This window comes from Platichthys flesus, chromosome 5, assembly GCF_949316205.1.
Source record: "Platichthys flesus chromosome 5, fPlaFle2.1, whole genome shotgun sequence".
NCBI classification, from domain to species: domain Eukaryota; kingdom Metazoa; phylum Chordata; class Actinopteri; order Pleuronectiformes; family Pleuronectidae; genus Platichthys; species Platichthys flesus.
The window spans coordinates 13475943-13499977 of NC_084949.1; the positions used below are offsets into that span (position 1 = coordinate 13475943).

Genomic DNA, 24035 nt, shown 5'->3' on the forward strand with positions numbered 1-24035 from the left:
TGGACGCTCTGTAGGCAGAGGAGACGGGGTTAGGTAATGGCTGGACGTAAGACAATAGAGAGCACAGACTGTGGCGAGGGGTTATTATAGCGGAAAGCCTGATGGCAGGGTGCTGCGCCGCGGCTGAAAACCATTGCACAATCGATTTACAGCTCCTCGAGGAAGAGGAGGAGGAGCCAAGCCTCACAGAGATGCCCTCTGTGATTATCAGATCAGACGCTGACGGCAGGAAGAAACGTCAGCCACTTGTTTCAGTAATCCGCCCTTACTTTGAAAAGGAAACATTGCTCCATCAGTCAAACACAATACAGTTATACAGCGTTCCCACTCCTCTCGCTCTCCAATAAGAAACCCACAAGCGAAAGCAAGAGATTTCGGTGCCCTCCGCTTTTGGGAACCAGTGAATCCGATTGGTTCCAATCGGGATCACGCTCAGGAAGCGTCTCCACACTACATCCGTTCACACACGAGGTCACCGAACGTCGAGGTTGATGCGTCTCTGCCAACGCTGTCAGGTCAGCCTCTTCTAAAAGGTCTGTGTGTGATAGAAACGTGCAGGCTGCATTCAGCGTCTGAACCGCCTGGCAAACCGCGCACTGCCCTGTGAGGCTGTATTATGTTGTCACACAGCGGAGCATTGTATCGGGAGGTTTGTGCAGATGCTGCCCACATGGCTCCTAAAGCTCTCAGTCCCTCACGCTATTAAGACAGCTGCTCTCTGGGGGTATTGTTCGGTGGGGAGCTGCTGGGACCTGACAGGCCCGGAGGAATCTTTATTCACCCTAAAGACCCTTTCACCCGCGACAGCCCCTGAATAGGACCTGCCAGCGTCATCCTCCACCCATGGCATTTTTATGGCATAGCTGACATACACATGACGCACCCTCGTCAGCCCCTCCGTGGCTCCCTTTATTCCGGCACTGTATGTCAGCTGTTTCTTTTTCCCATAGAAGGGAATCGGAGGAGATCTTCTTCGAGGCAGGGTCACTTCATCACAGGATTACGCCAACGCTCACATGGAGATACACAACTTCAAGACAGATGGGCAGAGAGAATCTGTCTTCTTCCCTCTCTCTCTCTCTCACACACTCGCACACACGCAAATTTTTTTTCACCAACGCACGCACACCTTCTCACTCACACACACACACACACACACACACACACACACACACTACTCTATACACTCCACTCATACAAAGGACCCTTGATTACTCAGCAAATGGATGCACCACTGATCAGAGGCCAGCCCGTTTACAAACTGGCCTATTATGCGCTCTCAGCGTGGGGTGGAAGTGTTGCAGGGGCCCTAGGCAGTGTGCCTGTGGAGGGCTGAAGTGCTCTATGTGTGTGTGTGTGTGTGTGTGTGTGTACTCGCACAAGCAGCGAGGCTGAGAAGTGCTCCCATGCTGCGCAGCCTAACGAGAGGGCAGGTCAGCCATTAAATGGGCACTAATGCGGGAAATTGCAGGCCATTAGACCTTTCTTTGTTGTTTTGCCTCTGTGTGGCTAGTTAGACTCTTGAAAAAGGGAAAGGCCTTATTAGCCCCCACACGAGGACAGAGAGTGAATATATGGGCCATTTAACTCAGCGTGGAGCAGGGAGGCTGCTGCCGGGGCCTGCTGCAGACTGGAGGGTGGCGTGCACGCCCCTGTGCAGTGGATGGATTTAATATGGTTTGAGATGTCAGAGGCTTCCCTGTCACAATTGCGTTTTTATTTAGAAAGATTTGTCGTATTTCTTAAACACAAAAAGATGGAAGAAAATATTGTTAATTTGTGTTTTATCTCCTCTGATGGACACTCAAGTCAGCAGCTCTCTGTCACTGATATCAAAGGGATTTCTGCCAGTTTCAGAGCAGGGAAATTAATAATTGGACAAAATGAAGCTTAGAGTCTTAAAAATGTATCACACAACGACACCTGAGCACACACCTTATTCCTAGAAACGTATTTTTTTCACTGCAGATTAAGACGTACAGTTTATTGATTTAAATTTGTGGATGAGTTTTATGAGCATTAAAGACCAAATAAAGAGGAGATGGATGCCTTTAGAAATGTATTTAATTTGTGTGAAAACGAGTGGCCTAATTATTTAATTTAGTTGGTTTTAGTTGAGTTGAGTTTAGTCGTTAGTTTCCCTGTTTTGTAAAAGTAAAAGTACAAAAGAAAACATGAATATACATATACACATTACATATATGAAACAAGGAGCAGGAAGATACTTTTCTTAGCCCACAACATAGTATACTTTCAGAAAATGATTGTACAATTAATACACAAAAGCTTGATTTTTTTCCATGTAGACTGACACACCGTGATTCCGCAGTAGTACAGTATAGTAGTTAAAATAAATAAAAAAACAGACATAAAATAGTATTAAATAATAAATCCCTGATTAGAATATAATCACAAGGTTTCTAATCACAGGTACACTTTTATTTCACATGTGTTGGAGTCGAGGAGCTGTTATGGATCCTGACATGGTTCCCATGGTTTAAATACAGTGCTCCGATGTGGCTGTATAGAATAGATCTAGTTGGTGTTTCCTCTGCAGTCGACTGTAAATCCAACGCTTAACGTTAACCTTCGCTCTGCAGCTAATGGCTTCATGAGGGATCCCTGCTCGAGCTGAAGAGCGCCGCTTCCCACAGCTCCCTGATTGTGTCGGCCTGATGATCAGACCACATGATATCACCCACTGACTGAACGTGCACCACAGGGCACTGGGAATTGCATAAATTGCCCCAAAAAATATGAGAAAAAACATCCGAGTGTTAAATTATAAAGTAAAGAGAGAGAGAGGGGGGGGGGGGAGATAAATAAACAGCGTCAGACAAGAGAGTCAAGGCTGCAAAGGGAATCTGTCCAGTGGAAATCAGCCTCCACTCCATCATTAATCTGCCTTTGATATCCCTGCAGGACGGATAAATATTCTCTGTGACTTGATCTCAATTAGGCTCCTGCGGTCGTGCCGGGGATTTAACAAGCAGCACAGGGATCTCATTTCCCCCCTCCGTCCATTCCATCCTTCCTTCACGCAGACTTTTCGTTCCTCTCTTTATTTCGCTCACCCTCGCCTTGAGATCCTCGGTCGGCGAGACCAACTCCTTGTTGAAAGTACAGTGGTGTGTGAAGCCTGGCCTTCTATGGGGGCAGCTGGGATCCAGAGTTTAGCCTGGGTCATTAGCGAGCGAGTGGAGAGGTGCTCCAGGGCTCACAGGGGGCTCACAGGGGGCTAAAGTGCTGCGGCTAATTGGCTGCAATAAAGGAATTAAATTAGCCCCGACTTAATCTGTGCAGCGGGCGCCTCATCCTGTTTTGCCTTCCCTCCTCTTCCCACTCGCTTACACCCTCGCTTCATCACCCCGGAGTTTTATGGCGTTCCCAGGGTGCTCGCCCAACATACACACACACACACACTCACTCACATTACGGTTGACCCCCAGCTCCCCATTCATCCTCCACCTCAGCATTCCCTTCTTATTCGTTAGACTCTCCCTTTGCTTTGTGCAACTGTTGCAGCAAAAATGTGGGAATGGAAATATAAATGAGGCAAAAAGGTAGTTTGGTTTCATTATGTTTGAGAAGGTATTTTTAAGAATGAATTCAGATTTCCAGTCCACATGATCATACTGTTGACTATTTGTTCATGTTGCTGGTTTAAAAAGTGGTTTATTATTTTTGTCTGTTTTGGTTTTCCATTTATTCAATCTTGCAAAAGTCCCGGAAATCTTCAAAGTTTGTTGGTTTTTTAAACATGATGCGAATATATCAGCTTTATCATATGATTCTTATTTTTCTCTTTGCTTAATATTATATTCTACTGTTGAATTAAGAAGGGGACCAATAACACCCTTGTGGATAATTTAAAGCGTCTTAAAAATGAATGTTAATCCTTTCGTTCAGCAACGAAATATTGAATGCACTGAACAATAATTAGCTTGTTTAAAAAAGATGAACTGAGCCAATAATGGTGCATGACACATATATCGAGCTTTAATTGTGAGAGAACATCCAACACAAAACACTGACTTTCATCTGTCATCGCGTTCCCACAAACGCCACAAATTAGCTCTGTGGAAATTATACATTATTGAGAAATTCCTGTCTTTATCTGGCTGGTGTCTGGATCAACAGGCGCAAGATAAAACACGTATTGTTTTAATTCACACGCAGTTAAATAAACAGTGGAGGAAACAGGACGCAATTAAATTAATTGTTGACACAAAACAGATTTAGAAGTTGATATTTAACAGAGGGTGGATTGTTCAGTACATCATGGGAACAGAGTCACTCTAAAAAATGTCTGTAATTTATTTAAAAAAAAAGGGAGATTCTTGCTCTGTTTTGGGAGAAACAGTTGTTATCAGGGATGTGTGTTTATTTCTTCATAGTGAATCGTCGTTGTCAGTGAATCATATTCTTGTCACTGGTCTGCATCAGTGGAATATGAGGCAGATCACTCCTCGCTGGGGAAATATCAACAGGGAATTAATTTGTCCTCAGAAAGATCCTTTGTGATGTCTGTGCTGGAGAAGAAGAGATGTCAGAGATGAAACCTCCCCGTGCTTATACACTAACATGTCTCCAGCAGCTGTCTGTGGACACAAAGACCTGAGCTCTCATTTACCACCATCCAGTCTTTTATAGTTAAAACAAAAAAAAGTATCATTTCATTGTCACTCTTAGAGATTTTTTAAATATTAATAATATCAATATTGTGTCACACTGCTTCCTAACAACAGCACTGAAGTAAAAGTATATCGATCGAAGTATAACTTGATCATATCTCACATTTTCTGACCTGAGCCTCAAGCACCAGTGAATATTTTGTGTTTCATTGAAACTAAGTCCGAAGGGAATTAAATAATCCAGTGAAAGAAAATATGAGAAGTTTAGCTCTTCTTCCCGATATCATTATTAAAATCTATTAATGTCCCATAGGCTCATAGATCAGTCACTGGAGACGTTACTGCAGCGGCCGCAGGTTCAGTTCCGACACGGCCCTTTGCTGCAAGTCTCCTCCGCTCTCTCTCCCCCTCTCAGTCCTAACAATAAAAGCCTACTGCCCAAAACATTCCTTATAATAAGAAGAAAGGAAACAGTACATTTACCACTGATTATCAGGTCCACAGCAACACACCTGCAAGATTTAAAGTAGATCAGATAAGCTGTTGCTGAGAAATTTGGAATTCAGGCACAAAGATAAAGTTTCCTCCATTTATGATAAAATGAAATGACACAACAATAAATGGAATGGTTTTATAAAATGTATTCTACCTTAAAAAACTACAAATATTCTGGCTAATATTACTGTAACACAATTATCTGCATTTACTACTTTTGATATACTGTGTTAAACAATATGAAGACAACAGTACTCTATAGTTACCACAGGAACATATACATGACTGTGTATATGTTTTTATATCTTGACAGGTTACATATAAATACACTGGTACACATTAGTGCCTGGTCTTATCTTAAATATGAGCAGAAGGAAGTAAATATTGAAGTAGTTCTGTCATATGTCGATTTACAGAAATGTTTATTCGATGAGCGGCTCTTACACGTGGACCGAATTGTTTCACAGAAGTGTCTGCAAAGAAAGAAAATTGAAAAAAGCAAAATCTTACTCAAATCTGTGTTTTCCTTGAGTTGTCGTCTTGGCGATTTGCATCTTGTTCCTATGTGTGTGTGTGTGTTACATGATCAGAAGTTGACACACTGGATCTCTGAAATGGTTCCCTGTTTTCCTTATCTGTGGCTCTATCGTCGGGGGAGTGGAGCGGCGGCAGCTGGGACAAACCCAGCGTGTGGATTTGGAGCGAAAGTGGCAGAGATCAGTTGCTCAAGTGTCTCTTTAGAGCAAATCGAGGCTGTGACCGACATTGCTCAATTACCGGGCTTATCGTGGGTATGTCGGGCTTAACCTCAACCTCCTGCCCCGTTGGTCGGATTTCCCCCCTAATTAGCCGAGGGAAGGCCGCCTCAGCGCCGCTACGCGAGGCGGAGGTCAGTCCATAGGAGCTGGGAACCACTCAGAGAAACCAATTAAAACACACAGACGCAGGGCTGAGGCCCCCCCCGTGTTTCCCAGGAAATGCGGAAAAACAGCGACGGCCCACAAACAAATCAGATTCCTGTTAAATTCTGCAGCAGGAGGTTGAATGAAGCTCTTTTTTGTCATTTCGCACAGTTGGGGTCCAAATTACAGGGGTGTTGAAAAGCTGTGGGCGAGCTCGGCTTCATCCCGCTAATTCAATTACACTGGTTTTAAAGGTTTCACCTCACACTTGTTTTTACTGCTCACCTGGGGCCAGTTAACAGGCCACGCACTAATCCGGCCTGAGGCAGCTCACTTCATCAGAAACAGGCCAAACTGATGAGGGGGGAAACTGAATCTGTCTTCACATTGATTATCAAAATAAAAGATCATAACATGATAACTGAGCTTTCCATATTGAGGTTTCAGGTTTGAATATTACCCCCCCCCCTTCTTTTTGCTGATATTTGTAGCGATTATAATTCCCATGTCATTCTGATTTCAAGCGTGTGTGCATGTGTGCATTCTTTCAAATGTGTTTGTGTGTGTGCACAATGTTCCTCTTTGCCACACTTACCTCGACCAAGAAGGAAATGGATTCACCCCTGTCTGTGTGTTTGTTTGTTAGATAGTTTGTCAACAGAATTACACACATTTTTTTTTTTTAGAAGTTTATATTCATTTCCCAGGAAATAATTTATGGATCTTGTTGAAAAGGCATATTTCGGCGACTGATATCTATGAGGGTGTGGAATTTGGTGCAGCTTTATAGAATTGAATGTGACCGTTGGGCTTTGGTGGTGGTGTGCGCTCTACTGAGTTCCTAGTCTCTATTTAAGAAGTGTTCTTATTGTGGTTCTCTTGTAAAGAGAAGGCAGGTAACTGAGCGCAGTGTTTCCTCAGGTTTGTCTCCTACTGTTCCCCTGTCTTCACTTTTAAACGTGTGACTGATGTAGTGTCACGTGATCAGGATTTTTTTATAAAATGCAATGAAAAAAGAAAGGATTTTAGTTTCTGCCGATTTGGATGTGATGGACTAGTTTTAACTAAATGCTCAGGTCTGTTTGTCAGTTTCCATAAGGAGTGATCTCAGCGGTGGCTTGTGACCCACATGTGCCCTGTCACTGTGGCCCAGTTGAATTTTGCTTTGTGATGCATGAGTTTTAATTGTGTACACTGAACTGAGCCGCAACAGAGATATTGTGTTATTATCGACAGGCGCAGTCATATTAAGTGCTGAATCTGTGTTTCATCTGCAACAGTCTATTCAATCCTGTGCAAAATTCAACAGTTCAATATTTGGGAGATTAATGAAATGCTGAATTTGTTGTAGCAAATAGCAGAGAGTCATAATCTTATCTTGAAGTTAATTATGAGCGTGATGGACGATAACGAAAGGAAAGGGTTACCTCCAGGTGAATGGACGACATTGTGTGTGAGTGACAAGCAGGTGTTGTGCAGCGCTGCAGTAAAGCTGACGAATCACGTATCGACTTACAAATCTGTTGTTTTTAATCAAATCTGCTTTAATTTGAACGAAGCAGCCGTGGTTTCATGTTGGAAACGGTCGCCGTGCCAACAATAACAGTTTCCTGCGATTCCCTCGCTCCCGACAGAGTGACGGGTCCGGTGTGAACGAGCTGACTTCATGCCTGGTGTCAGCCAGGTTAGATTAAGTGTTTCTCACTCGTCTCCATTATCTAGAGATAATATCCTCCCTTCAAACACAATGTGGCCTCCTGCCCCACAACCTCACATCCAGGTCGTCTCCTTTCTCTACAATAACCAAAATGCCTCCCGGGGAACAATAGTATTATTCTCACCGGGGCCGTTCGAGTCCGGTGGGCTAGAATTCCCCCTGTCTTTACTTTGAGGTGGGTGTGAAACAATCATTGCAGTGTAACAGAGACATGGCTGCAGGTCTGAGGCCAAGCACTGATCCTGGAGCAGCTTTAATCCTCCAGTACAGTGATCCCTGTTACCTGCGGGCAAAGCTCACAGATAGCTATCACCAGCCGAGGCCCACGGCTGGGAGGACAGAGCCGGCTCCGGTTCTCCTGACACGCTGACACAGATTGTTTCACAGTCGCCTGAGCAGGGACTCATTTCAGACATTAAAAATCACAAACTGCATGTAAATAAAGACTTCTGCACTTTTATCTTAACACTGTAAATAAATCAACAGATCTTTGCAGAGACACACTAGCAGGCTGTGGCTCTCCGTGGGCCTCGGAGGGGGCGGGGGGGGGGGGGGGGGGGGTTTCCAGTGAAGCAATTACCTGCTCTGTTGTCTAAAATGACTAAAAACATGACTCATGCAAAGGTTTATATCTAGATAAAGACAACAATGAAAACATCAGATCTGTGTCACTCTAAAGTAAAACAAAAGAGATTGTTCTAGATCCACAGGACAAAGGAGTAGAGAGGGTTCTTATTTCCACTCAAAATATCTAAATGTCATCTTTTTGTGTCATGGTTTAAAAAAATATATAGTTTTAGCGCAAGAGCAAATCAGAGTGTTAGGACCAACAGTCTGCCACAGGGAGGGAGAACAAGCAGAGAGACATGTCGCTAATTAAACTCCTGCTGCTCTGCAGGAAAGAGAAGCAGCCGGGAAACCAAGTCACTGCTGATAAGGCACAGATATTCAAGTGTGTGTGTGTGTGTGTGTGTGTGTGTGTGTGTGTGTGTGTGTGTTTGTGTGTGTGTGTGTGTGTGTGTGTGTGTGTGTGTGTTTGTGTGTGTGTGTGTGTGTGTGTGTGTCCTTATACTTTATGTGTATTTTAGAAAATATATTGTAATTAGGTCCTTGGAGTGGAGAGAAGGAGTCTCGGGGGTTCCAAAACAGACACACACACACACACACACACACATATAGACACACACACACACACACACACACACACACACACTGAAGTTGGAAAACTAAATGCACACAAGCGCACACACACTAGTGAGAGGCCAGGTTCAGGGATGCTGGGGGGAAAGTAGAAGCTGCCCCTATGATGGGCAGATGATGAAAGACTGTGAAGAGGAGGTGCAGAAAACATGGACAGATGAACCAGGGAGCCCCAGTTGGACCCAGATAACCCCCATCTCCATACATGCATCCACACACACATACAGTACAGCATGCACCTACACACACACACACACACACACACACACAGCCACAAACTGTATCAGAAGTGTTGCTGTTAATAATGCATGAGTGGGTCTGTGGTGGTGGTGGTGGTGGTGGTGGTGGTGGAGGACCAGTGTCTCGGACGGCGAGCTTTTAATGAAGTTGAGCGTGTCTGCCTCACTCCGCTGCGAGAGAGTCATGAATAAACATCAGCCGGCTAATTAAACTCAGCTCCGGCAACTGTACTCATCAGTAAACAAGCGGCAGCGGTGGAGGGCTCCCGCACACGCTCACAGGGCCTCGGCGGAGAGGCAGGAATTGGTAATACCAGGCCTTCGCTTTCTGGCGAGTACAGTGTACAGACTCTGGAGAGCAGGAGAGGAGAAAGAGTGAGAGGAGCAGGGAAGACACAGAAAAAGAGGACAGGAGAGAGGCGAAGAGAGAAAGGGACAAAGAAGAGGCAGCACTGTTGGAACTCATTCTTGTTTGAAGTTCAAACTCTCTTGTCTTCCCTTGGCATCTACCGGTGGTTCTGTTTGTCGGTTTTAAGACAGTAACACAGATTCAGTAAAACAACCACCACGATCAACAACCACATCAGTTGTTTGTCGATAAAAACAATGAATTACGATTTACGCCTATTTTTATTCAAACAGATTTTAACGTTTTGCATCCTCCTCTGCTTCCTCCGCAGCCTGCAACTGCAACCTTCACGCCCGGAGGTGCCGTTTCAACATGGAGCTGTACAAGCTGTCGGGCAGGAAGAGCGGGGGAGTCTGCCTCAACTGTCGCCACAACACCGCCGGTCGCCACTGCCACTACTGCAAGGAGGGCTACTACCGAGACCTGTCCAAACCCATCTCCCACAGGAAGGCCTGCAAAGGTACAGTGCTTTGTGTTCTTTGTGGTTTTGTGTTGTTTTTGATTTTTCAGTCAAAAAAAGTGTTGTTTTTTCAGTGTTGTTTTTGATTTTACAGAAGTACAATGGAGCCTTACCGAGAAAACTTTTTAAATACGTGTTTTTGGCAGAAGCCATGTAAAAAAAAGACTGTATTATTCTGCGTACGTGTGGTTTAACATTTACTGCTTTTCCCAAAAAATCCTGGGAATATAGAGAGACGTACACACAAGACTTGCCCACTCGTTACAAACCACTACTGACATTATTTAGGTCCGAAACAAAACAGTTTTAGATGAATTACAGGAAGCGTGTGTGTGTGTGTGTGTGTGTGAGGGCGGGGGGAGGGGGGGGGGGGGATCGGCAGCCTCAACATTCCTGAGCCCGCCTCACCGTCGTCTCCCTCTGTCAGCGGAGATGAGTCGGTCTGTTGGGATTGTGGAGGTCGCGGCGGCTGGGCCGGCTCTGGGCCCGGGCGTTCCCTCATCGACACTCACAGTTCTGTGGCTTCATTCGGGCGGGTTGGGGAATGACAGGACAAGCAAAACAAACAGAGCCGAGGGTGTGAAGTGATCCCCGCCTGTGGCAGGTCAGAGACGGCGAGTGGTTGCGGGAGGCGGCAGAGAAAAGGAGGAGAGGAGGCCTAGTCGGGTTGAGAGGGAGAAAAGGGGGAGGGGGAGGGGAGAAGGGGAGGGGGCGGGAGGGACAAGGGGAACACGCCCCCACGCAGGTGTGCTCGACGCTCGCCCTCGCCTGCCACCAGCCCTCACCGCACACTGGTGAGGGTCAAAGAAAGAGGGGAGGAAGAGGAGGAGGAGGAGGAGGAGGAGGTGGAGGTGCAGAGGGGGGAGCGGGGTTATAGAAAAGAGGGTTATGTTTTCTCACCTCATTCTACCGCTGCAGGGAAAAGATAACAGGAGCTGAATCCCTGTGCAAACAAGCCCGGAGACACCTCAGAATGTCCCTCCACACACACACACACACACACACACACACACACACACACACACACACACATACACACACACACACACACACACACACACGCACACCGACCTGATTGAAGGAGTATCAGTGTCCACTTCCAAAAGGCTGCGCACGAGAAAAAATATTAGCTTCCTGCTGACGGTCGGAGGCCGAGTTTTCTCACATCACTCACCAGGTAGCAAATAAAGAAACTGACCAATCAGTCAGTTTGACTGAAGAGCCGTCTGAGGAGCCCCACATCTGCAAAGGAGAAGACACGAGGAGCTAATCCATCAGTTTGTTTTCCCTCTTTCCCCTCGCTTGGAAAAAGTCAATTTCTTTCCCATAATGCCGCACCGAGTGCCGCCGCAGTACAAACATTTTTTCAGAAAGAACCTCACACACGTTTGCATCGAGTCTCATTCAATTCCAGACGTCCAGCGACCATTTCCAGTCTCGTTCTCTGCGTGCACCCCCCCCCCCCCCCCCCCCCCCAGACAAATGCATCCCACTTCTTCGCCCCTGCAGCCCCAGCTCGCTCGTGAGTGATCCTCCTAAAGTGACATTAACACCTTCCCGTGGCTTTGGGCCCATTCTCCTGTCGAGCAGGAATGCAAACAGACATTCATCACGCCGGAGCGTTGTGTGTCATTAACCCTCATCCTCTGCTGTGTCTGGGTTAATCGTGGAGATTTAACCTCTTTCCTTTCTGTTGTTGTTCATCCCTTCTCATGTGTCCAAGACTTGATTCTTTCAGCATCTCATAGCTCACCGTCATGGGGCTTTGTTTCTCACCGTGGAAAAAGTTTGAAGCCTCAACGTCCTGCCGTGCATTTCTCTACAGACGATATCTGTTTCTTTGCATTTGCAGACAAAGGATACAGATGACAACATATTAGTGCAGACCAGAGAAACGTTATCCCTTATTAGTGAGATATGTAACTACAGCAAGTCTTTGCATCCATTTTTTTATTCATGCCTGGTAAATAAGGCCATATTTTAGATCATGAAGACGAAACAGCATTTAAATGATCAGTTACTGATAATTATTACTTTTTTACCAGATTAATGTGTCAGTGTCCTACCAGCTACAGCCTTGTCTACACTACTGCGCTTATAGTGATTAGTTGCAGCTTTAATCGTCTCTCTGATTGGTAAAAACAATGTCAGTGTGTCACGTCAGCTCCATAAACCCTGAATGTAATCTCATAACAACCAGATGACAATAGTACTATTGTTATTTGATTATTACAGCGCCGCGGGCTCATGGCAGGAGTGTAGTCATAAACAGAATCATGTCAACCGCTCCAGAGACTCAGTTCTGACTCGCTCAGGTTCTCTGCTGCCTCCCGACCGGCTGAAGTGTAAACACCTTTCGTTATCATATATGAAGTTGTCAGCTCGCCCAAACGTTTTTTTGTTTAATCTTTCAAAAATTTGCCAGAGTCTTCACGCAGAGCGATCGCCGTCCAAGTTCTACTGAGGGATTCCGTTACATCAAAACACAGCTACAATAAAGGCTTGTGGTAATTACCCCCCCCCCCCCACCCCCACCCCACCCAAGATGACAAATGATACAAAGCATGGACTGTTTCTTTAGCCAATTAAAACATTTTTTGCAAGCTATATTTGGAAAGTTACAGGTGACGACTTGGAGGTTGTGTGTCATCGTATTACATGGACTTAAAGTTACCACACAAACACCTTAGAGCGATGACTCTCACTGCCAGACCTCGCTCCGTTTTATCGCATCATAAGTCAAGATCATTCGGGTGAAACCTGAACTCTCGGAACCGATGTCTCTCCTGCTCCCCGGGGCGACGTGAGCGCTGCACCGCAGGGACGACAATTAAAGACGCTCGGTTATTTATTGAATTCAAAAGAGGGGGGCGGGTGGGGGGGTGGGGGGGGGCCTTTCGCCGTGCGCCGTCAGAGAGCGAGCGGGTCGAGGAGCACAAGAGTTTGCTTTTACACGTGTAACGCAATCCTCCACGAGAGCAGCTCATTTCCACAGGGGCCATTGCGAGTGGGAGAGTGCAGCGGCTCGTCCAGCGCGGAGGAGGCCGGGGCCCCGGTGGCTGCGTTTACACGTTTATAACTTCACCACTCATTGAGTAAAGACTGTAAACACGGTGCACGTCGCGGGGCGGCTCGTTCATATGTGGAACTGTTCGAGTTGGTTTGATGAAGAATAGCAGGAGTTGTACTTGCAGAGGTGGTGAGAGTTGGACGCAGCAGGCTCGGTGGTCTTTCACTGCTTCTGGCGAGGAGCTGAGATCACGAAGGTCGCTCTGCCCTGATCACCAGGTAGAGTTTGATCAGCTGAGTGTCGTCCCTGTTTGGCACCCTGGGGCGGATTTTTAAGGCAGTGGCGGATTTAGGGTTTTTACTTAATCAGGAACTTGGACTATGGGCAGAGAAGGTCTCTGGTTCGTCTCGGGTTCGACTCCACGGAGAGACAACAAAAGACGAACCTGGATTGATCTGTCCAAAAATCCAAGAGTCTCCCTACCCTGTCTAGTGCCCCTGAGCAAGGCACCTTACTCCCCCAACATCTGCTCCCCAAGCGCCGTACATGGTCGCTCACTGCTCTGTGTGTCCTGCACCAGATGGGTCAAAAGCAGAGGTTAGATTTCCCTACCTGCATGAGTGTGCCTGTGCATGTCTGTGCATGTGTTTGGGACTAATAAATGCATCTTAATCTTAATCTTAATCTTAAAAAGGGGGCTCAATTTAAACAGAGGGGGCAATTATATGTCCAACATCGATATACAATTCACAATTCAGTCAATTTGTTTACTCTTAGCTCTATATCATTGAATATATTTAGACAAATTTGTCAATTATCAGGCTCATTTTGTTTTCTTCAAATTGTCATATCTGCTGTTAACATGTGCCCACAGGCCCCCGAGCCCTAAATCTGCACCTGTCGGATGATCCGCAGCCTCTCACATTTGCGGAGCTCGGGTCACGAAGAGAAACTGCAGCAAAACATTACGTGACTTTCTAAAAGAGCAACAATAACTCCACATGAGATCTTTGGACTCTGCTGAACGCTGCTCTCGATTTGTCCTCCACATCTAAACGTAATAAAGTCAAGCTTGATTGGCCCTGGGCCTGTGACTGATGGATCAAATTCAGGCCATCACAATTGGAATCTGAACTCTAACCATCGTATAATTACATCGGTCGGTGGGATGATGAGGAACATATTTTTGCATACAGAGGGAAATTAGGCTTTGATTGAGCGACGGTCTGTTTCAATCAGAGTAACATGCAGCGAAAAAATCCCTCTCCTCAGCCCCAACATGTGTCTTCCATTGACACAGTAGGGTCTTTTTTTTTATTGACCACATATAAAATGCTCAGGAATTATAAAATATTGTTTTTCATGACTTCACTTTTTTAGCTTTGGATTCCTCAAGGGTGCGCCGATTTCAGCATGTTTTCAATTAGAACACACACACACACACACACGCACACACACACACACACACACACGCACACACACACACGCACACACACACACATACACACACACACACACAACCCGTCTATGTGCTGTGTTGTGCATCAAACATCCCTCGCAAAATAACGAACTCACATCCAACAAGCGTCCGGGCCCTTGCAGCCCATCATGCCGATCAAGACTCACGCCCCCCCGTTCAATAAACACGTCCTTTAGAGGAGCTGTTTATGTATAGAGCAGCAGCCCTATAATGCCGCTCTGCAAGGACGCTCGTGCAGCAGCACAGACCCAATTATAATAGAAGACAGCCCGGAGCGGAGCTTGGCTTCCCTCCAGGACCAACTCCTTACTGGCACACAGCGCTCAAACCAAATGTGTGTGGTGGGGTGAACGGAGTGCAGACTTCAAACAACAGCTTGATGGTAAATGATTGGCAGAGTGGCAGAGTTCAAAATGCGCACGTTGTGCAATCTCACACTCGAGCCCGACTGTCTGTCTGTGAAAAGGCAGAAGGACATTCTTCAAGCACCGAGCGATTCTGACAGTTATACATGATGGATTCTTAAGATTTAGATCTATCTAGTTGGGGAAAGACAACAGCCCCCTCCTCCTTATATAGCCACAATGACACTTGTTAGTATAAACTTCTGTCAGTCTTCCCTGCTGGACATGTTGGGACAAAAAGGGCCTCTTGCTCTCTAGTCCCCTATATCTCCCCGAACCATCTGGAGTAGCCATGAAGCACAGCACACAGACACTTAACCGCTAAGTGGACACACACTTCAACCAGAAACTCTCGTCCCCCCCCCCCCCCCCACCTCCAAAGTAAACCACTACTTTAGCCAGCAGGTGGGTCATCCAGCCAGAAAGTCAACCAATCTGTCATCTGACCGGACAGTGAGTCAGTCGCTGGCCCTGCAGGTCGGAGAGGAGGACGGGGACGAGAGGGAGGCTTCCCACCTGTACGCCATGTGCCGTGCACCTTGATTTACTGGCAGCCTTCGAGCCTCTGAGCTGTGGTTAGGGGCAGATGCTCTTAAAAATATAACCCGAGCTTTCTGAAGCTCCGAGCCGAAATGCACTTTGCCCTCCTGCGCCTCAAACTCCCCCTGACCTACTCCGAAAATGTACAGGCCTGCGGACGTGCCGGGCAGGCCTCCAGTCTGTTTACTGGGCTTCCTGAGACTGCATGTGTGCGTGTGCGTGTGTGTGTGTGTGCCAGTTCTCCCACTGAGCTAGACACAGCTAAGCAATGAAAGCGCTGACAGATTGGTCTGATAAAGGTGATAATAGAAACACACACTCTTAAGGAGGCTTTCTGTGTCTGATAAGGAAGGACAAGTAGCGGCATACGTTCACACACGCACACACACACACACACACACACAGAGATAAGAGCAGCGACAGAAGCTGAATCACAGGAAACAGCTAATATAAATAAAAGTGAGAGAGAGAGAGAGAGTGTGATAGAGTGACCTGCTGATATGTGCAGCCTCCAAATAAATTCTGAACTTAACCGGGAGGATGGAATGGTCTTTTTGTACTTGTCCAAATATCTAACAACAACTAACCGGTATCACATTACCAGTTCAAGCAGTCATTTCCCTGAGGCTCGTTGGAATATGGATCTCCAAGAAAGCTTGTCTCTCTCACAGAATAACAACTAAAGCAACAATCAGAAAAGGTAAAGACCACGTCTAGAGTCCATGTCTCAAAACAGCTCTAGATACAGAGCATCGGGATCGGCCGGGTCATTACTTGGATAAACATTACGTAGAAACCTGTAGGTGTGATGTTTGCATAAAGCGTCTCTATTAATTAAAAAACTGCCTTTGAATTCGCACACATTAAAACCTAATTGCATTGTAATGGGCTGACATGAGCAGATTGTTTTGTGCTGTGGGCTGAACACTCTGTGTGGTTACGAACAGAACGGGCCAAACCACTAAATACTCCCACAAACCTCAGAGTGCATAATTCATCCGCGTCTCTGAAGGCTTTCAAAGTGACAAGTGACACAACACAAGGGGGAAAAAAAAACCTCCAGGGAGCCGCAGCGAATGAGCCGAGCCGACCAAAACCCCCGAGGATTAAGAGTCAACATCCCCGGTTTTCCACATAGGACATAAACAGAACGTATACCATGGGCTGGATGAGGAATATAGTGGTGAGAGTCTGGTGACAAACAGGGTTTTGGGCTTTGTAGGTAGTAAAGACGTGATGACAGATTATCATGACCGCCCTGGTGTGGATTAGACTGTCTGGAGTTACTGTAAGGACTTTTGCAGAAGAGCGTTCGTTCAACCACCTCCTCTGTGCCGGAGTCACGACTATTTATATCCAGAAAACAGATGAGAAGAAACAAGTCTCAGACGCCTATTATTCACCAGCGACTTCAGCCCTGACAGGGGTTTGGCCGTGATGTAAGTGACGGGGCTGAGGGCAAGCAATTGGAAAACAGTTACATTCCCGAAGCATGTGTGTTCGATAGACCCCCCAGTCTGGGAGGAATGGGTGACACACGTTTCGGGCTCTCGTTCAAAGCTCGGCGTTAATCGCAAACAGGGAATTAGGATTATCCTCCATTATTTTATCATTTGGTGAACATGCACAACCCATTGTCTTTACCTCACATGCACAGCCGCGGTCCCACAGATTGCTCACATACTGGCATGATGGCTTTCAGGCGCCCGCTGAGCTCTGGACATTTTACTGAGATTTTCCAAAGGAGCTGTATGTGCGAGCGCAAACCTCCGAGTCAGGAGTTCCTGAGCGGTTCCTCCTAGCCCCCTGGTAGGATGTCCGATTGAGCCCATGTTAGAATAAAACAGGAAGTGGTCCATAGACGTTAACACAAAGCTAATGGGGTCAACAGGTGCAAAACTGGAAAAGTATTATAATACAAAAACTTCAAGATAAAAAGATGTCCGATACATGTTAAAGAACGAAGACGTAGATTCGATACATAACAAGATTCAAGAGCTTTCGAGGATAAGGGCCAAAACTGGTGTCGTTGTAAACAAACACATTCTATACGTCATGGCCTTCCCTCTGCATGCAGGTAGATTTCCTGTTGTTGCGAACTCTTCTGTCCCGGTCAAGCTCCAGCTGTGTTCTTCTTGTGTGAAGAGCAAAGTGTGGAAAATGTCCAGACCCAGTTTTCTGGGAAATCTTCAAGATTGAAAACAGCTACACACACCAAAGACGATCAACACAATCACAACACAGAGAGACAAATTGTTGATTTGAGATTTTGCTGATTCTGTAGCTTAGCAGCTTGTAATAATGGAAGGTTGTGAAGACTGTATGCTAATTATCCAATCAGCAAAGAGCGCAAAAATCTCAAGAAATGTCCGCAGACGATAGACGATGTGTTGCTCTTCAGTCGTGACGCCACACTGAACAGGTGTTGAGCAGGAGTAAGGTTTGTCTGTCTGTGCACGTCCCCACCTGTCTCTCACCACCACTGCTGCTGTTTACCCACCTGCACTCTCTATAGATAGCATATGTTTGTATCTCCCCACATGTGTGTGTGTGTGTTTGTGTGTGTGTGTGTGTGTGTGTGAGACCACTCACTGTACCTTTCTTTCTTCCTCTGTTTCCTCACAGCATGTGATTGCCATCCCGTGGGTGCCGCTGGCAAAACCTGTAACCAAACCACAGGACAATGTCCCTGTAAAGACGGCGTGACTGGTATCACGTGCAACCGCTGTGCTAAAGGCTACCAGCAGAGCCGCTCGCCCATTGCCCCCTGCATAAGTACGTGGAACCAGTCTTTACCATGTCTGCCTCACCGTAGGACAAATGTGGAAGGGACACACCTGACACTCCATTCTGTGATGGGAAACACACACACACACGTGCATGTATAAATCACCGACACTCCTACACTGCTTAAATCCTCTCATCTTTTCTTCAGACAAGTTCTCCGTGTCTCTGACGGTCGGTCTTCTTACCACTAAATCTCCTATCTTAAATAAACACACCATTAAACCGGAGCTCAGGGTTATGGCTGGTAGGTCTCCATAAATCCGAGTGACACCACAGAACTGTTAAAAGAGTAGAAAGTGTGGAAAGACTTGGTTCGACTTATGAAACTGATTCTGCTCTCAGCATCCAGCCTTGGTTTTATTTAAGTATTACCCATAAGGCATGTGCTTTAGGACTTAAAGACGTCCCATTGGTAATAACCATTCATGGCCATCGACTGGCTCTTCTGTTTCAAACAACACATTTTAATTGGGGCTCTGGTCATTATAATGAGATACAAGGAATTACATTGGTATGAGGAATGAATCTCTATATGTTCCATAAATTATAATTCCAATAAAGGAATAAATTAACTCAACTTATATCTCAAATTTTTGGGAAGATAAAGTCAAAGCGCCTCTATGAGGATCCCTATGTGATCTCGTTTAATCTGTAACCGCCTCCTGTTAGATTTAGCGATGGCGTTTGCTAAGCTTCATTTAAACAGACAGGTCACATTCTATCTTTGAGTTCCTTCCAGAGCTGTCAGCCATGAATCTACACGAGTCAATTACTCGAACCAGGCTCATTATTTAAACTGGCTCGCGTGGTGACTGAATACAGATGGAAGACGTTCTGATCAGCGGCAGCAGCAGGGGACCTCCGGGCTTCAGGAGCGCTGATTGTTTTTCTTGTCGTAACGTCGACCAATCGGTCACGGGAGCAGACCTCATCGGGTACACAAGTCAACAACAGGCGTGCCGCTCGGCCCACGCAGTCAGATTTGTGGTGCACGATTGATTACATTCAGAGAGACGGAGGCAGGTTTCCTCCACCCCAGTGGATTTAACTCCATCAGAAGACTTGATTCTTTCTTTCTTCCTTCACAAACAACCCCTCCACCTTCACACAGCTGAAATCACCAGTGTTCGCACCTCTTTCCCTTTTCTTTGCACGTGTCCACGATACATGGCTTGGCCTTTTGTCCTCCTAAACCCCCTGTTTGCTGTGTACAGACTTTTTGATGTGCCACTCGTCTCCCTTCTTCACATAACAACAAAGCAGTTATATGTGTTTTTCACCTTCTGATGCCATCCTTGAGGAACGTTCTCAATGCATGGTTTCTCTCAGTGTCAACTTCCTAAAGTGTGAAGGAGGCCCGAGAGAATCAAGTCTTTGGACGTCCATAATACCAACAGTGTTGTTGTAGTTTAACACTGCAGCACAGGGCCAGGGTGCAGGATGAAACAGAGAAATAACAAGTAAACAACAGAAGATCCATTTAAAGTTATTAACAACATTTAAATTTGAATCAAACTAGCAATGACAAATCATTTGGAGGTTAAACTTCATTAAAACGCTGGACTCCAGTTGCTGCTGGTGAAACAGCCGCCTGGTAGACAATGACATATTTTCATTTAAATAGAGTTAAATCAAAACAGCAGAGACAGAGAAGAAACACAAATTAGCCACAGAGAGAGATGGGGAGTGACATGTAACAATGACCGCTGTCTGTAAATGGTGGTTCATACTGGTGCTTAAATCCTGCAGCCACTCCTCAACAACATCCAACTGGTTTGTACAGGACCATGTTTATTCATCGCTGCAGGAATTTTGGATTCAATTTGTAATTGAGCAGCTTCGACAGTCGCCAAAGGCAGAGAATAGAAAATGTAGAATGAGGACTGGAGTGGAAAAAGATGAGATCACTGAGATCCCTGAGTGATAAGGGATACATTAAATAAAGGTGCAGCTGTTAGGGGAAAGATAATGATCTTCACATGAGCTTAAAATAGATACTTTTGCACTTTGACCCTTTAGATTATACAAATGATGAATGCCTATTGAATATTACAACTTTCCTTATCACTGTTGAGAGTTGACACAGAGTTAGGGGAAGAGGAAGGACAACAGTCCCTGGTCAGACTCAGGCTACATCCACAACAAATCAGAGGGTGGAACTCAGAGCATTTAATCCTGTATGATCTCCATCCGTAGTAACTTGAAAACCTCATTTCACATGACCATTCCCACACAGTGGGCCTGAGCAAACCAGTGTAAATGTATCTGCAGCTGGTTTACTGCCACAAACACAAAGAAACTAATAATGAAAAATACGACCAGGGATTTATTTTTGTGGACCGAAGTGGAACCAGCGTTACAAATACTTTAAATTGGTTATTGATATTGCCTTCACTGCTTATAATCAATTTGATAATAATAATCAGGTTAAATACATTTGCAGCCTGCATTAATAAATATAACAGTTTCCACTAAGAATCTTGTCTGTTGAAAAAATGTAGTTGCAGACCACCTCATAGCCTGAACACTGACATATTTTATTTCCTTTCTACATCTTAAACTGAATCATTTCTCATTAAATAGAGACATTCACACATCGTGCCAACATGCGTGAAAGACAACCAGACAAGTACGGTAAATGTGAACCAACAGTGATACTGATCTTTCTCTGTGTTTATGTTTCCCCTGGGAGAAGAGATCCCGGTCGCACCTCCTACGACTCCGTCCAGCAGCGTCGAGGAGCCGTCAGGTGAGTCCAGTTTTATATCCATCTGTGACTGCTGCTGCATATCCACATGAACACATGAGGCCTTCAAGGAAGGATGATGGGAATAAGATGGAGGTGTATAAATGAATATGGAATTTATGCGATTTCATCAAACCTATATTTTCCACGAGTGTAAGAAAAAAAAACAGACTGCAGGATAAATTGGATCCCTCTTGCCTTTCCCCTCCTTCCTTGAGCTTCATGAATATTAAATCCATTAGCAGCAACCCTGGGATGAGCCCCCTTTAATCTCTCACACTTTCACAATTAATCAGTCTAACTGCGGCACCGTGGGGTGTTGCTCCAGTGAGCAGCATTTGGGGCCGGCAGTTTGTTTGATTTGAGTTTTATTTTTTCTCACTTCCCCCAACTCCCTCTCTCCCAGTCCGTGAAGTGTGAGACGGGGGAAGTGGATCTTGTAAAGTGGATCTTGTAAAGTGGATCTTGTAAAGTGGATCTTGTTATGTATCCTGATGAGATAAGATATTGTCTTATCTTTAAGGATTATGTCGGGATTAGTCGCGGTACATAAGATACTGCATAATGCATGAGCCAGCTCTCTTTTAGTTTTTTAAATGTGGTTTTAAACTGAAATATTATGAACTGGAATATAGACTTAATCATTTGTTAAATTTCTGGTGATTAGTTGTGGACTCTGCCACTGAGGTTTTGTTGTCACCTGTGAGTTTGCTGATTGGTTTGTTTGTTTGTGTGTAAGCAAGATCACACAGAAACAACTTAACTGATTTATAAGGATCTTGGTGGAAGGATGTGGTGTGAGTCCGATTCTGGCGTGGAGGATCGGGATCAGGGGGCGGCTGCGGGACTCTTTTTTTCACGTTCTTTAACCATGCAACATCAGAGGGCCTTTTTCAGAATAACTCATGGTTTTTAAAGAAAAACTAATTGGGCTTGTTCGATTCGAAGCAAGATTAGAAACCCAGATTTGATTTCCTCCAGACGTGGTGTGAGGACGGGACATGGGCCAAGAAAGAACCCATTCAAATTCAGAACGGATGCGGACAAATTGGCGGATCAGGGAATTTTTTCACTTTCTTTAACACTGTTAGATATGTTTCACATTTTAATAGATTTACCAAGACATGAGTAATGGATCTTGATGGAGAAAAAAAACTGGCATATTTAGGGGATTGATATCGAATGTGTGAAATTGGGTGCAGCTTTATTGAATTTAAGGGGTTACATGAGTCATTTTTGCTCAAAACTGTGATATGATTTAACGGTGTGGTAAGCGATTCGTACTGCTGATAATTCTATTTGATTTTATGCTATAATAGATGATAGAAACGTCTTTTAACAGTTGCACAGTTCATGTTGTGAGTTCTACAACTGTGAAACACAATAACCCAGCACTAACAGATAAACCCTGTTGAAATAGGTTCCGTGTTTTGTCCTGCACGGTGGAAAAAGTTGAGTCATATGGCTCTCATCGAGTTTGCCTCATGTATCACCCATGAAGCGGCAGGAGGCCCGAGGTCCACGCATATGTGCATGTGAGTGTGCATGTGAGAGGCTCCTGCAGCTGTTGTTGGACCCTCCGTGGTCCCCAGGCTTCCCCGGACAGCTCAGATTGACAGCACGGTCAGGATATCGCTGGTCGCCAACCCTCCTCCACTATTTTTCCTCTTTCAGTCTCTTCTGCTCTCCTCCACCTCCCTCGTCTCCCTCTGTTTCACGCTTTGTCTTCACAGAACACTGTGGGTGGTGTCGAGCGAGACTATCTGGAGTTTCTCTGGGCCCCCTTGTCAGGAATCTGTCCACTTTGGAGTGGAGGACATTTTTTCTTCACCTCATTGAGGGATTACTGAAGATGTGCGAGGGGGAGCTTATGTAAAGGCACAACGTTGATCTGCATATTTCTCTGTTGGCATTCCAACAGTGAGATTTTAAATACAGGAATATTTGGAGCGAAACCTTCTTCCTCGGTTCACTGTTGTGAAATCTTTGCCTGTAGCAACATCTTGTAAAAATCTTCCTGTCATAATCCAATTGATTAAACCGTGTCATTGAACAAATGTAAACACAACGTGAAGGAGAGCGAGTCCGAAGCTACAGATAATCTAATCACCGCTCAGCGTCCTGGGAATCCCCTCTCATATGCATTACGGGCAGGGGTCCCTTGAAAATAAGCACATTGCGAGGTGGAGCACCTTGATGGAAGTCCTGTGATGCTCATGTCAGAATCATGAGAAGCTGAGGGTCCCACCGGACCACCTGGGCTCCAGGCCCAGAGGATGCATACACTACATCTCTGCCTCCTCAGAAGGTCGTGGAGGAAATGCACTGCTGCCCGGCTTGGTATTCAAACAGACTATGATATCACCTAATACAGTAGGGGATGGGAAACAGATGTGGTCATTGAATCATTTGATTAAACAATAAAACAACGTATACTTCCTCACTGGACCGGTACTACCTGCAGGAATACACAGTGTCATTTCATTTATTATTTTCATATTTATTTTATTATCAGTAGTAAAAGTAGGAGGAGTCAAAACAACATTTACATTTCCGTTTCGAGTTAATGTGTTGACAGAAAACACAAAAATACATTATTTCACAAAAACAAACGTATACATTTTGGTAATACACATTAAATGAATAATCTTTTCCCCAAGCAATAGATGAAAAAACAAAAACCACAAGAGAGAAACTTGAAAGCTGGACGATTGAGGTGGAGCGGAAAATGGTTTGGGAAAAAAAAAAGATTAGAGGAAGAGGAAGCTGAAGAAATGATGAAGAATTCAGCGATCGATTAAGAATTTATGAGGAAGGGAACATACGTGTGCATGATGAACGTGTGTGCGAGATATTAGGGGGTGTTCGGCCGACAGCTGTGAGGCAGGTGTCTCGTTACGCCTCAGTCAAACAAGGGTGGGTGGATGGGTGGGGTTGGTGGTTCTGGGAGGGGGGGGCGAGCGGAGGGTGTGAGGGAAACGGAGTGGATATTAATTTGTCTCCCGCAGCAGG

General features: G+C 45.4%; 1 protein-coding gene across 3 annotated transcripts in view; it reads left to right on the forward strand.

Moving 5' to 3' along the window:
• ntn1a (netrin 1a) overlaps positions 1-24035 on the forward strand; it is a 58123-nt gene that overhangs the window by 21757 nt on the left and 12331 nt on the right. Inside the window, exons 3-5 of one of the 3 annotated variants that reach the window (XM_062387427.1) lie at positions 9868-10056; positions 18116-18265; positions 20970-21026. In XM_062387427.1, the coding sequence (XP_062243411.1) occupies positions 9868-10056; positions 18116-18265; positions 20970-21026 (396 nt within the window). The remainder of the gene's footprint in view (positions 1-9867; positions 10057-18115; positions 18266-20969; positions 21027-24035) is intronic. The other 2 variants (XM_062387428.1, XM_062387429.1) reach the window with 2 other exon arrangements.